The sequence below is a fragment of the Bactrocera dorsalis genome, chromosome 5 (assembly GCF_023373825.1).
Source record: "Bactrocera dorsalis isolate Fly_Bdor chromosome 5, ASM2337382v1, whole genome shotgun sequence".
Taxonomy (NCBI): Eukaryota; Metazoa; Arthropoda; class Insecta; order Diptera; family Tephritidae; genus Bactrocera; species Bactrocera dorsalis.
In genome coordinates, this window is record NC_064307.1 from 18,202,980 (window position 1) to 18,217,933 (window position 14,954).

Below are 14,954 nucleotides of genomic sequence, written 5' to 3' on the forward strand. Positions count from 1 at the left end.
TGAAACACTATGCTGCGGCAGATCGTTTCAAAAATGTGAACACGAGTGCTTTTGGCATCGAAAACATTCTTATATTGAAACTACTTTCGCCGAACTTTAGCAGGTATGGATCGCAGGAGGGAGAAACCACCACTACAGGTTACTTTAGCTGTCAAAAAACTGTCATAACATTACTGACGAAAAGATGACAATATTTCAGAGTTGGTCAAGAAATGTAAAGTTGATTATTTTTGGTGATGAAAACTTTTCTATATTGGCACTACTTTTGCAGCACAATCAGTTTTGAAAGTTGCTTTAGATGTAAAAAAAAAACTCTCCAAAAGACTGGCACAACAACCCTGGATGACAGTTTCATTTCTGACAGTCTTTTTGTCAGAACAATCCTGACTGACAGCTTCATTTCTGACAATCTTTTTGTCACAACAATTCTAACTGACAGCTTCATTTCTTACTTGTATTTTATTCAATTTTCATGAACCATAACCTCAAACAAATTATTGAAAATTAATTTACATTAAAATTTGTCATTTTTTATTTCAGTTATTTTACAAAAGTATTTAAGAAAAAAAAAACAACTTATGGAAAATGTTGGCATAAAAAATTTTACGAAAAAAATTGGCTGTAATTTGTAGTATATGAAGACACTGTAAATAACTTGTTCTTACACAAATTATTAAGAAAACGTACATTGAAAATGCGTAAGGCGCACAGGCAAGCGATGTCAACATTTTACCCAAGAGAAAATTAAAAAAAAAATAAATTTTTATTCCACTTGGATGTTGTCAAAAGTTTAACATTTATAGCTTGAGACAGCAAACAAGACAATATAATGAAATCGAGTTGAGTTTTGAAACTGTAAACCAAATTCTTAGTAAATTTTCGAAACGATTTACGATTCAAAGTATATTTAGTAAACAATTTTCTTTGATTTTTCATTCAAAAAAGTGCATTAATATTGCACACGAGTGTAAAAACCAGAAAATATTCAACTCGATTGCATATTGTTGGAAACTTTAAATCAAAAATGACAATATCATATATCTCGATTCACAAAAAATAATCATTTATATAACACCTGAATTTATTTCACTGAAAAATAAATAAAAACTTCATTCAAAAAAATTCTAAAAAATATAAATAAACTGCATGCACTAAAAATGATATGCTTGAATAGCTAAAACTGAAACTAAACTATATGTGTATTATAAGCGATTTTTTTATTTGATTTTATCTTTTGCGAATTTCACTGCTCATAAACTATTTATATAACAATTGGCCGAAATCTAAGTACTATCACCTCTCTACCACTCTCTCGTACTCGTACTCGTTCATCTCCCTGCCAAAATAAAAACCAAAAAAAAATTACAAAAATTTACTTTTATGCTCTGTAAGTTATATTTTACATAAATACATACATACAAATAAAGAAAAAAATCGACAATCGTTTAAAAACGCTCAAAGCGAACCAAAAAAAAATAAAAAACACAAAAAAATTAATGCAAATACAAAATCAAAAAATTTCAAAAGCATTTTTTTCATATGATTTCCATATTCTTTTCTTTTCTTTCATTTAATTGTAGGGTCCCCGGTGTGGAAACCACGAGACATGATTAATTTAGGCGATGCACAGTCGACAACGCGCAAAGACGATGCGAACAAATAAAGCAAGACAAGAACAAATGAACAAAATTGAAAATATGAACAAAAATTTCAATTTCGAACACAAAACGTAACCCACAAATATGCAAAAATACACAGTCTATATATCAACTAGAAAAACATTAAAGCTGAAAACAAAACATACAAACCGAATGTGAACTAATTTAGCAACTAGAACAAAAAGCCGAAATCTGATTAGAAATTGAAAACACACACAAAGATTGTAACGCAAAATTAACACAAGCGATAACTACTATTGTACTATGTACTGACTCTAACATATTGTAATTGCTGAAACCGAGACGAAGATGTGGACAAAAAACGCAAAATATTCGAAAATAATTCTTTTAAAGTTGAATAAACTTCGAAAGTTGAAAAAATTACGAATTTTAAGAAACTTTGTGTATTCGAGTATTTTCGAAAAAACTTTTGAAATTTGAAGAAAAATTCGTTTGCGAAAATATTCGAAAATAAAATTTTGAAATTTGATAAAAGTTTAGAGTTTTAAAATTGTTTAAACACATTTTGTTTTGTTTAAAAAAAAATATTTTCGAAAATATTCGAAAAAAATTTTGAAATTTTAAAAAGTTAGCAGTTTTAAAAATATTTTAAAAACACATTATACTTTGTGTATTTTATAAAAAGTTTGTTTTAGAAAATATTCGAAAATTTTTTTGAAATTCGAAAACGTAATTTGGGGTTTTAAAGATATTTTAAAAACATATTAACTTTGTGTATTTAAAAAAATTTGTTTCGAAGATAAAATTTTGAACTTTGAAAGAAGTTTGGAGATTTAAAGATATTTCAAATATACATACATTAATCTTTATGTATTTTAAAAAAAGTTTGTTTTCGAATATACATATTCGTGAAAAAATTTGAAATTTAAAAATTAAAGTTGGAAGTTTTAAAGATTTTTTAAGGACCTTATGCTTTGTGCATTTGAAAAAAGTTCATTTTCGAAAATATTCGAAAAAAAATCAAATATTCGAAAAAAAAAATTTGGAAATTTTAAAAAAGTTTGGAATTTTAAAGCAACTTTAAAAGCACTTTACACTTTGTGTATTTAAAAAAAAATGTTGAAAACTTTAAGAAAAGCAACTTTCTCCCGAAAAACTGCAAAAAACTCAAAAATTTTGGAGGGGTTTTGTATAAAGAGAGATAATCTCGAAAAAGTTGCATCAAAAAGTATAAACCCAATTCCGTTCTTCATTTCTTCGTCTCAATACTAACCGAATTCCTTGAAGCCGTACTTATGCCTGGTTATATGGTTTTCTGGCATGTTGTATTACTATTTATCAAAGAATGGGTTTAAGCTTTCGAGAATTGATAATTCAGCTATTTTTCAACTGATCTGGATTCTTCTAAAGCCGAGCGCTTATACCAAAATAAAGCCAGATCAGTTATGAAAGAAAATCAAGCTACATTAAAGGAGATTTATCTTGTACGTATGAACCATTTTACCGATTTTTGCATTTTCAAAAACTTAGTTTTGGGTTCGAAAATTGTAAAACATCAGCTAAAATATTCAGACGTATCCCGCAAGATGAAGATAATCAGATTTTCTTAGTGAAAACTTTTAACTGAAATTTCGAAAAAAAAATTTAAATTCCCAAAATTATTAAATTTTTCAAATTTTCAAATTTTCGAAAATGAACAATTAATTCGTAGCAAATATGAAGTCAAGCATGAATGCGTTATATTTAGTCTGTAAGACAAGTTTAATGCACAAAAAGTATATTTTTTTAAGTTTCTAAACGTTTTCGAATCAAAAAAATTCAACTTTAAAATTAATTAAATAAGTTTTGGAAATGTTTTTAATGTATGTTCACTTCGAAAATGTCTACTAAAGTTAAACAAATTTCTTGAACAATATTGTAAATTAATAGCAATATCATTACTTATGATACAGTGACTTCAAAAGTTCACGAACCAAAACGAAGTTGTCCACATAGCCGTCTCGGTATAAAGAACACTTTGCATTAAATTGATTGTATGACAAAAAGTCACTCGAAAACACAAAATGTTGGCCTTAAAGCGCGAAATGACAGTATTAACTGAAAAATGACATAACTCAAAACATACAAATAATGCAAACAAACAGCTAATTACAAAGGCAACAAACGAACAAGACCGCAGAAAGCATAACGCTCAAAAGCAGAATATGCAAAAAAACATTAACCAAAAATAGACACAAAAAATATAGACAAAAAGGAAAGACCAAAAATCATGATTGAAATTAAAAAAAAAATTAATTTAGAAAATATATGCAAATTCACATGTTGTGAAATTTTAGTAATTTAAGGCAAACTAAAAAAACTGAAATCATAATTACATAAGTAAATCACTTAAGTTAAAAAAAATATGAAATTTATGCTTAAGAAAACTGAAAACAAAAGAGTTAAGACACGAAAACTGAAAAAAAAAACTAAAATTATAGAACAGTATAGCAGTGAGATATGCGATTCTTCATGATGCATACATATATATTAATTAATTAAATAAATTAATAAGGAGGCAGCAAAAAAAAGAAGAAGAAGCATAAAAAGAAAAACAAAAGATTAGTGAAATTTCGAAAAGGAAAACGTTTTTAATTAAATCAAATTAATTAATTAATATGTAACTAACAAATTTAATTAAATTACAATGCATAGACACTATTAAAAAAAATTAATAAATTTACTACAACAAAAAAAGGGAGAAAATAATGATGAAAGTAGAGCACGCGACAGAAAATCACGCTTAACAAATGTTTTCGATATTAAGTTTTAAACAAAAACAAAAACAAAAAAACATTTAAAATTATAGAAAAAAGTTCAACATTTTTTTTATTAAATGTTTATAAGAGCAAACGTTTCATTTAATTAAACTCAATTAACAAACTGACACATACACACACAAACACGCTATAAAAAGCTGTAAACTCAATGTGAGTAACAATAAATAACGGTAAAAAGTTTTCGCAGCACGAAAAATTAAATGAATTAACAAAAAAATAGCGTTAGAGCATTCATAACGGCAAATGAAATTAGGAAAATGTTAAATTAACGGAAAAAAGTTGCAAGATACAGACACACACACACACACACTTAAAGAGACACACAGCTGAAGTTAGAAAAAATTGATAAAAGATTTCAAATAAAATGCTAACGAGCCTGATACGCCAACAACAAACACACATACAAAGGCAGTGAGTAGCAAAAATTAAAGAAATAAAAATTAAAATGAAAGAAATTAATTGAAAAATTAAAAAAATAATAGAAAAATTAAAAAATAAAAATTAAAAAAAAAAATTAATGAAAAATAAAAATTAAAAAAAAATTAATGAAAAATTAAAAAATTAATTAAAAAATTTAATTGAAAAATTAAAAAATTAATGAAAAGCATAATTAAAAACCCAAAACTATTGACGTTCAACTGTTGAAGTAAAGCAAAGCAAACGAAAACCAAGGAAATTTGAGATTCCACATCCTAAACCCAAGTTTAAAAGAAACAAAAAAAATCAAAAATACCCACACACATACATACACGCGTAAATAGAAATATAGACACACCCAAAACTGTAACTTGAAAGAAATTGAATTTCGAAATCAGCAACAAAAACAAAGACAAGAACAAACAATAGACATTAAATGCTGCAAAGTTGTGTGTGTACTGAAAGCAGTAAAATTATAGCAAAAACAAACACAAAAAAATTAAAATAAAAGTTTAAGGCAAAACGAATAAAAATTAGTAAATTGAAAAGACCACTAACGTATGAAATGGAAAATTATTAAACGTCAACACTTGAATTTATTTGGTTTCATTTTTTACAAAAAAAAAAAAAAACAAAGCGTAAACAAACGAAATTTAAACAATAATGCAACTTGCAACATTAGTCTACACGCTGTCTACTCGCTACTCTCAACGAGTAACTGTTACATGCAGAAAGGTCTTACATATTTACATACAAAACACTTTCCGAATTTACGAATTTGCTGAGATTCCTCATTTTTCTCATTTTTTACGTGTCCTACGGTGATTTTTGCAGTTTTTGTGGTATGCATTTAGGCGCAGCAAGTGATAAAAAAATACGTTTGATAATTGCGGGAAAGCATGAAATAAGTAAACAGAGCAGAAGCAGGCATGGAAGATAAGCCTTAGTTAGGAAGAAAAATCATGAAATAATGGCAAAAACTACGAAGTTTTACTAAAAGAAAACAAAAAACTGGAATTTTCGACAACTAATATGAAGATATATTGCCAAAAGCGTACATTAAGGTGATCTGAGCTCTGGATCAAGGTAAAAGTGAATCTTAGAAAGGGAAAATTTTTAAAATTTCTCTTACCAAGAAGGCTGCTTAAAAAACTAGCAATTTCGCATCAAATAGGCCGCTATTTTGCCAAAAGATGAACTACGCTCTGGATCAGGGGTTCCTAACAAGAACTGACATAAAGGTAATTGGAGCATTGGATCAAACCATCTTAACAACTATTGGATACATAAATGTTTTTTTGAGAGAAACAATAACCAAAATCATAGTTAGGTAAAGCAGATGTGAATGATATTTTCAGCAAGCTGTAAACAGAGAAGAAATGGTCGTCAAAGTGAGCCTTAGAAACAAAAAATCTTTAATATGTCACTTACCAACAAGGTTGCTCAAAAGAAAGCTAGGAATTCTATGTCGAATAGGCCGCTATTTTGCCAATAGATGAACTACGCTCAGGATCAGGGGTTGCTAACAAAATTTGCTCTCAGAATGTCAAAGCGATTTGATTCATAAATGAATTTCTATGAAAATGCAGTTCAAAAGTATTTGAGGAGTTACCATAAAACGAGTACTTATTTCGTGAGATCAAATTTGAATTCAATTAAAAAAAACGTTTCTTATTGTCGTCGAACCAAACCTAGACAAACCAATCGTCGAATTTTGAAGCCAAAAGGAGCCGACTGAATCTCTAACTATATAACACTGCTCCAGATTCAGTTGTCTACAATAGTTCAAGACTATTTGTTCCTAGCCTCTAACAATTTTGGACTCCTGATACTAAAAACAAGCTTCATATTCCTATCCACTTTTCACTTTGTACATCTGTTATCAAAAATCGACCGTTACCCTGAAATTTTGCTTCAAAGAGTTTTATAAAAAAACCAATGGTCTCTCTATTAATTATACTAGAACCAATACCACAGATAGTGAGAAGTACTTTTCTAAATCGATATCTCAAAATTCCAACAATAATACTTGTAACGCTTCGGTATACCCTGTTTATTTTGCCGAAAAAACTAAACCATTTTCGGAATAAGCTCTGGTCTGTAGTTATAACTGAACGGAGCAAACAATTTTATCGGAAATTGTGCGAATATTGTCTACGTTCATTATTTATTCCACACAACCCTGCGGACTAAACTTTTCCGATATTAAAAGTAAAGCTGCAATTTTTCAACTGTTTTTTCGTCGCAAGTCAGCAGTTGAAACCAGTCTCATGATCTCATGTGGGCATTTGAGACCAGTTTGATCTCCCAAGATGGTAGGGATCACTTTTGAAATGTTAAGTACAGTCTACCGTGAAGCCCCAGAAAGAACTCCTATTAGAGGTTATTAATTCTCAACAAAGTGCCTTGAACATGTCAAAAATCTGCTAAGGTACTTGAGTTCTATTACCACTGGGATGTCTAAATACGTGAGATCTGCGGTATTTGAACCTTGACGTACAGGAAGTGTTGTTATGATTCTATCTCATCCTATTCCAGACAGCGTATGCAACCGACATCCTGAAAAATGTTCAATCTTAACGCATGAATCCCAATCGGCCAGTGTCCAATCAGAACTCATATAACTTATGAAAGGTGAACTTCACTAAGGGCAAAGGGCCCACTCTTATGGGAGACCTGGGCCGCAGGTACCTTGCGATCTCACAATTGCTGATATCTGACTAGCACTTGTTGAACTCGCTTGAGGCTCAACCATTCAATAGTTAAACGGAAGTAGCCCGTAAGGCTCCTATTCATTCTCAATCCACAGCAAGTTCTATGCGCTTTTGCCAGACACCCAAACCAGTCTAAATATGAATTACTTAACTTGACGCCAGAGATGAGCAACCGAAAAATCTCTCCACTGGTGTTGAGCGAACAGTCAGTCAGAGAGCTCAATACTAGTATCGCCGTTCTAGTATCAGAATGATTGGGTACCGCGCGGAAGGAGAATGCGCTTTGGAGTAGCACATTTCCAGCTTCCAATTAAGCATAGAAAAGGCTGCCATGATCGGAAAGCTTGAATCCAGTTGTTGGATAGTGCTCGTTAGAATATTTCGCCACCACCACTTCATAGTGAGTATAGCGAAATTTATCTGAATTACTGAATTAAAAGCCTATCTTAATTAAAGGACTATAATAAGCTCAACTCTCATCTCTACTTAATGAAGGATAAGGATATTCTGATGGTTTTATTTGTAAAGCTATCAATTCAGCTACATTAGTCCAAAGGAGAGCTGAAGAGATCACAGTTAAAGTTTCTAAAGACTGCAGAGTGTATTTTTTTACAATATTGGCTCTCAGATTAGCTGTTAATGGAGAAAATAAGAAATTGGTGCCGAGCCAAGAGAAGTTGTGTGCCAACTTTTTTCACTTACGGGTTTAGCAATTTTTTCCTGGCTTCAAGTTCCGAGCGCGAAGTTTGAACTTCCTAGAAAAATTGTTAAAAAAAAATGTTAGAAGCTAGCAAAAATGACCTAAGCTACCACAAAACTAACCTCACAATTTGCACGTAGGACAATGAAACGGTTCTTGAATTATTTACTCATTTCAACTGGAAGCAGAGAGATCACATGACAGAAATATGATTACGCAAAGCAAAAACAAATATTTAATCATTACAACAACAACCAAACACACACGGAAACATACGAAATAAATTAATGCAACTAATTACTGTTAAATGTAGCATTTTTAAGGTGAATTACAAAAACAAAATAAAAGAAAAAACAACAAAAACCAAAATCAGGCAAATGACGAACAATGAAGACTCGTTTTTAAATAACGTTTAAATACACGTCACAAAACTTAGAAAAAAATACCAAAACAAGTACCGTTAATAAGTATGTCTGGTGAAACATAAGCGTACAGAAAACAGCAAACAGAAAAAAATTAAATTAAATTAAATTTTAGCAAACCGAAAGTATTAGTGAGCGGGAGAGAGAGGGAGGGAGCAAGTTTAAAGGAGAAAAAGAGAGAGGGATGGTGAGGGAGAGTATTGAGGGAGGCACAGTGGCATAGCAGAGGCAATACATTACATACACACATACAAAGTAGCAAATACAAAAACAAAAAACAAATAATTACTAAACAATAATAAATCAAATTGAAGCGATTACCGATTCTAGTGCAATTTCAATATACGAAACACCATTACAAATACATACAAACAAGCAAATAAATAAAAATTTAAAACAAATAAATAAATTATATAATAAATAAGCGCAGTTACATACATGCCGTTATACACAAAAAATAAACACAAGGTAACGACGTATGAATGCGAAATCTAGTGAAATTGTTTTAATGATAATTTTGTGTGTCACAAACACACATACACCCATACACCCATACAACACATGCATACATATAGTTTATGTGAATTGAATGCCTTCAGTTATCGAAATCAAAAGTTTATCAACAAATATACATACATACAATAACATAGAACATTTATTAAAAAAATAAAAATAACAACAACAAAAAGAAAAAAACAAAAGCGAATAAACCAAAGCGTAATTTATACATTACTTATATATACCTAAGTGCATACATACATACTTACATACAATATTAATACAACAACAACAACAACATAGCAGAAGAACAATAAATTGTTGCGTAGTACATACACACACCTACATACATACATACATACATACATAGAAGCATATGTTGTTTTGTGTAGTCGAACTTTTTTATTTTTACAAAAAGAAAAATGTTTTTTCTTATAAACGCCGTTAAGCAAATCGATAACTCGCGCAGCCGGTCGATAAACGACAGACAAGCATACATAATGATTTATATATTACATAAGTACATGCATATACAGCTGTATGTACACATATTGTATATGTATTTAAGCTTTAAGTAAATGGTTAATTGATTTCTACTTTTAAGTAACACACACACACATACACACACAATTAATGTATTTTAATAAATTGATTGATTTTTAAACAAAAAACAAAAACAAAAGTGCAATTCGCAATTGCATTTCGTTTATATACATATTGAACTATTAAACTAAATAAATAAATAAACAAATGAAGGTAAATTCAACTAAACAAGCAACAACAAAAACCGAAAAAACAGAAATCGCAAAAAAAAAACAAAAAACAAAAATAAGTAAAAAGTAAAAAATAATTGAATTTTATGAAATTAAAAACAAAACAAATGTGAAAAAAACAAAAACAAATATTATAGTTGTAAATCAATTGAAACGAAATGAATGATTACCGAGCAAATAAATGTATTAAATAATTGAAACTGTTTAATTAAGTATTTGAAATGCAAAAGCAAACACACACACACACGCATGCACTCACACAAAAACACGCAAACAAACAACAGTTTATTGAATTTAAATTTGAAAACGAAAGCATGTTGAAAACAAAACTAAATGAGAAAACACGAAAAATAATAAAAAATGACAAAATGCGAATGTCAACAGCAAAACACACACACGCATACACAAATTACAGGAAAAACACGCCTACACACACACACACAGAATTCAAGTACGAATATGAAATTGTTTGCAACAACAAAAAATTTCGAAAAATGATCAAATACACTGGAAATAAAAATAAAAACGCAAAGTTAATTTGCAAATTTCACTGAAGAAATGTAAAAAAAAAATCTGCTGTTTCATTTAAAATTCGCTGGCATTGGTGGTATGGAGTACGGGTTACGTAATCGCAAAGGCAAGTATGCGGTAATCAATGACATTCCATATAAAAAAAATCTAGATTTAACAAACAAGCAACGCAAAACAACAAACAATAACCTAGAATTAAGACAAAACTCACAAATAAAGCAGTAAAGCAGTTCTCCATACAAGAACTTGTTATTGTTGTAGCGGCAGAAAGCTGACGAGTTGACAGTTCTCGGCGGGATAAAAATCGGGTTCCCTTCCGTTTACAAAAACCTGGTTTTGTAGGAACGGCCTTACAGGAACTTCATTTAGATCAGTTAGTTTGTATGGCAGCAATATGCTACAGTGCTCCGATCTAGAAAATGTCTTCAAATAGTATAGCTCTACTTTAGGCAGAAACAAATGTCAAATTTTGAGAAGATACCTCGTCAATTAAAAAAGTTTTCCATACAAGAACTTGATTTTTATCGTTCAGTTTGTATGACAGCTACATATATATTATAGTGGTGCAATCAGAACAATTTGATTGGAGATTGTAGCGTTGTCTTGGAAGATAATCCATGCCAAATTTTATAAAGATTTGTTGCCAAATAAAAAAGTTCTCTATACAGGAATTAAATTTTGATACGTCAGTTTGTATGGCAGCTATATGCTATAGTAGTTCGATTTGAAAAATTTCTTCAGAAATTATAGCATTGACTTAAATAATAATGTATGCCAAATTTCGTTTAATTATCTTGTTAAACAAAAAAGTTTTCCATACAAGAACTTGATTTTGAGCGTTCAGTTTGCGTGGCAGTGGTTGTAGTGTTATCGTGGAAGATAATGCATACCAAATTGTTTGAAGATTTGTTGTCAAATAAAAAAGTTTTCTAAAAAGAAATCAATAACCCACAAAAAACAAATACGCTGAAGGTCGAAGATGAGTCGTCGTACTACACATTCCAACGACAATCAAACCTAGAAACACGGAACAGCCGAATATCTATACAGCCAAGTGTTGACAACTCAATACCATTCCACAAATATGTTTGGCGTAAGTTTTCTGCCGCTACAACAACACCAATATCAAACAATTGACAAAAACAAACAACATTTTTTGTTAATAAATACATTTTCATTTATTTAGTTGAATTTATTGCAATACTTTATGGATTAATACAAATAAGTCAGCCGAAAAATGGAAGTAAAGTCAATTTGTTAAAACTGATTTAGAAAGCGGCAAAAGGTAAACAAATAAAACACTGTTAGCAATATTTATACTAGTTCTTTCAAGTATAGTGAAACATCTATAAAAAAAAAAAACATGCTTGCACACATACGTACACAAATGCGCATATGTATGTACTAAAACGTACATCGTTTTCGCTCTTCGCACTTTTTTACCTAAACCATGAAGACCGAGTCACAGGATATGTAAATTTTTTTAAACCAAGCTAATGTTGCACTTGTAACAAACTTTACACAAAACAAATATTTCACAAGACAAAAATTTTACAAAGCAATTACTTATTGCAAATCAGTTAAGTAAAGAAAAAACGCGCTATTTAAAATTTGTTTTAATTTTCGAAAGATTTATTTTCTTCATCAGTCTCCAGGTATATTTTTTCCATTATCAATGTTTTCATTAGCATGCTGATGCTTATTGTGTTACAAAACGTGACGTCACAACACCTCCAGCCATTAACTAAAGCCGACCGCTATCAATTTGTGGGCTGGAGGTGCGGTGGTTCAATGTTGTTTACAAACTTTGAATGTATGTACAAATCTTACACAATGTCGTGATTTTTAAGACATGTTTCATATTTGTTTGCTATACAATGTTTTGCCTTTTGTTTAAATTAATCTTACAACTAATTATTAATAATTCTAATATACAAATATTACTAGCTCTTGCTAACTTGTGTATATCTAATAGCAACAGGGAGAAATTAAAATAAACATTGTTTAACTAATTTAATATAACCTAAATAGTATAAACTGACAATGTATGAATTCCAGTTTCTTTCCTCAATTACAAGTGCTGCACAACAATGTGTACACAAATTTCAACCCATTCATAATTCCCCCTGGGACACCCGCCCAACTTAATATATAACTAAGGACAACTTATTGGCGCTGAGCACAGCCCAATTGCGCAGTGCCTCATATCCCATCCATCCCCCGGTCTTAGTTTGGTAATACATCTGCTAGCAGTTCTCTTGTTGCAGGCGGCAGGCTGTCGGGGAATTTAATATCAAACGCCACTAAGAGGTCTCCTCGTCTTGTTGGTTCTTTGGGGAAGGGCAATCCTTTGCCAGGTATACGTTTCACTGTGTTTGGCTTAATTACTTCTCCCACTGAATTCAATGTTATCCGATCACCTTGCAACGTTGGCACTTTCACTACTGTGCCACACAGCGCCTCTTTTAAGCTAACGCGTGCATTATATTTGATATCACTGCCCTCACGTTTGAACAGCTGGTGTGGTTTGTCGCGTATTATGAAAATAATATCAGCCGGCACCTTTCCGGGCGTTTGGTCGCCTTCTTTTTGGAAGGTAATCTTTGTGCCAGCCTTCCAACCGGGTTTCACCGTGATGTTCAGTACTTTCTCTTCCTTGCGCGGTTGACCGGTCGCCATTGACATACGTGAAATCTTCATTTTCTTTACACAACCTTTGTCGACTTCCTCCAGCGACACATATAAATCGTGTTCAATTGGTGGATCTTGTATTTGTCGTTTACGATTTGGTTGTGCATTGAATGATTGTGAACGGAAAGCACCACCACCACCGCCCATTTGCGTGTAGATATCATCGTCATTGCCACCGGACATAAATATATTCTGTGAGTCTCCAAACATACGACTGGGATCGCTTGAACTGAAGAAAATGCCAAATGGATCTGACGAACCAAAGAACTGTGCGAAAGTGGCACGTGGGTCACCGTGGAATTGATAGCTGTAGTTGCCACCACCCTGTTCGTTGGGACCACCAGGCACACCGCCTTTCAAGCCTTCTTCACCGTATTGGTCGTATATGTCACGTTTCTTCTTATCTGAAAGCACTTCATATGCCTCCGCAATCTCCTTGAAACGCTCTTCTGCTTGAGGTGTCTTATTTTTGTCCGGATGATATTTTAACGCCAGTTTCCGATAAGCCTTTTTAATTTCATCGTCATTGGCACTTTTGTTGATGCCAAGAATTTTATAGAAATCTTTACCCATTTTGTTGGAAATGAATAGAAACTATTTTTCGTGTTGGTTTGAAAACTGCAAAATAAAAACAAATTTGTTACTTTGATTATACTTCTTTAATACATTATATTAATGTAATTATACTTGTTTATATGGCATACGAGAAAATTACTATTTATACGCAATTTTTTACGACAGCACCCAAAAAGTTGCTAATTCTTTACCCAATTACATATGCAATTAAGAATTTTCTAGAATTTCGTTTTTAAGCATTCCCTTTTGAAAACTAATAGACGGTCACGTTTGCATGAATGAAACAAAATTTTTGCCAACTGTTTCCTATTACAATATCCACAAGTTTCTAGTACATTTGCACGGTTATTTTAACATAGTCTGTCCTGCTTTAACAAACATACCGCCATTACCAATAAGAAAAAAAAATTACTTGTGGGTTGCTGACGCGTTGGAGGGGCACAATTCCAAATTTGTCGTAAGTGATTTCATCGATAATTCAAGAAAAATCCCATAACGCCCTCAGATTATTAATTTATAAGGAAATCGCTTACAATCCAAATAAACAAGTTGACCGCTCCAATAAGATTTGCCCGATTATTGACCTTTACATTTTCTTTGTCTCGTACACCATTTAAATACAAGTTTTTTTTTTACAAATACGTGTATTTACCTTCAGTTTCACTATTTACGTTGCTTTTTATTCAATTTTCTGCACTTCAAATTTTAAATAATTCCGAAAACTTGTAAGCAAATAATAAAATGTTAACTAGATTTACAATACGATTTCTTGTATAATTTTTCACTTAATTTCACTCCTCTTCACTTCTTCCTGCTATAACAGCAATAAGATGTTTCGTTTTCAAATGTTCTTTTATTAATGCGCTCATTCGCCAACCGACACTCCTATTTATAGAGGGATTGTTTCACGTATTCTAGAATGTTCCAGATCAAATTGACGTTTCTCACACATTCCGTTTCGTTATAACGACATTCCGCTGATAAAGCCGGGCGCGTTCGAGAAACTGATTTGATTTTTTGAAAGATATTTTTACAGCAAACAAAAATTTAAATAGATTAGAAAATGGTTAAACATAAAGGGATGTGTAAGGCACAAGCAACCTGTTCGCTTTGATGTATAAGTAAAAGATATTGTATCTCTTTCTGGTAGAGAACACTTACACGTACCTAAATACATATATGAGTGGATGAGAG

General features: G+C 31.3%; 2 protein-coding genes across 7 annotated transcripts in view; one reads left to right on the forward strand and one right to left on the reverse strand.

Annotated features, from left to right (window-relative positions):
* Window positions 1-4,461, forward strand: part of LOC105233520 (protein still life, isoforms C/SIF type 2) — a 326,314-nt gene extending 321,853 nt beyond the window's left edge. For all 5 annotated transcript variants that reach the window (XM_049457988.1, XM_049457989.1, XM_049457990.1 and 2 more), the window contains exon 23: window positions 1,581-4,461. In XM_049457988.1, the coding sequence (XP_049313945.1) occupies window positions 1,581-1,663 (83 nt within the window). In that variant the 3' untranslated portion in view covers window positions 1,664-4,461. The remainder of the gene's footprint in view (window positions 1-1,580) is intronic.
* Window positions 4,462-11,989: 7,528 nt separating this feature from the next.
* On the reverse strand, window positions 11,990-14,629 carry LOC105233521 (dnaJ protein homolog 1). Of its 2 annotated transcripts, none has more exons than XM_011215628.4 (2): window positions 13,872-13,921; window positions 11,990-13,802 (listed from the first exon to the last, which is right to left on the reverse strand). In XM_011215628.4, the coding sequence occupies exon 2, from the start codon at window positions 13,755-13,757 to the stop codon at window positions 12,720-12,722; it is 1,038 nt and encodes a 345-aa protein (XP_011213930.1). In that variant the 5' UTR covers window positions 13,758-13,802; window positions 13,872-13,921; the 3' UTR covers window positions 11,990-12,719.
* Window positions 14,630-14,954: the final 325 nt, after the last annotated feature.

Excerpts from the sequence above, each read along its gene's own strand:
- LOC105233521 (XM_011215628.4), bottom strand. The coding sequence starts at position 13,757 with ATGGGTAAAGATTTCTATAAAATTCTTGGCATCAACAAAAGTGCCAAT.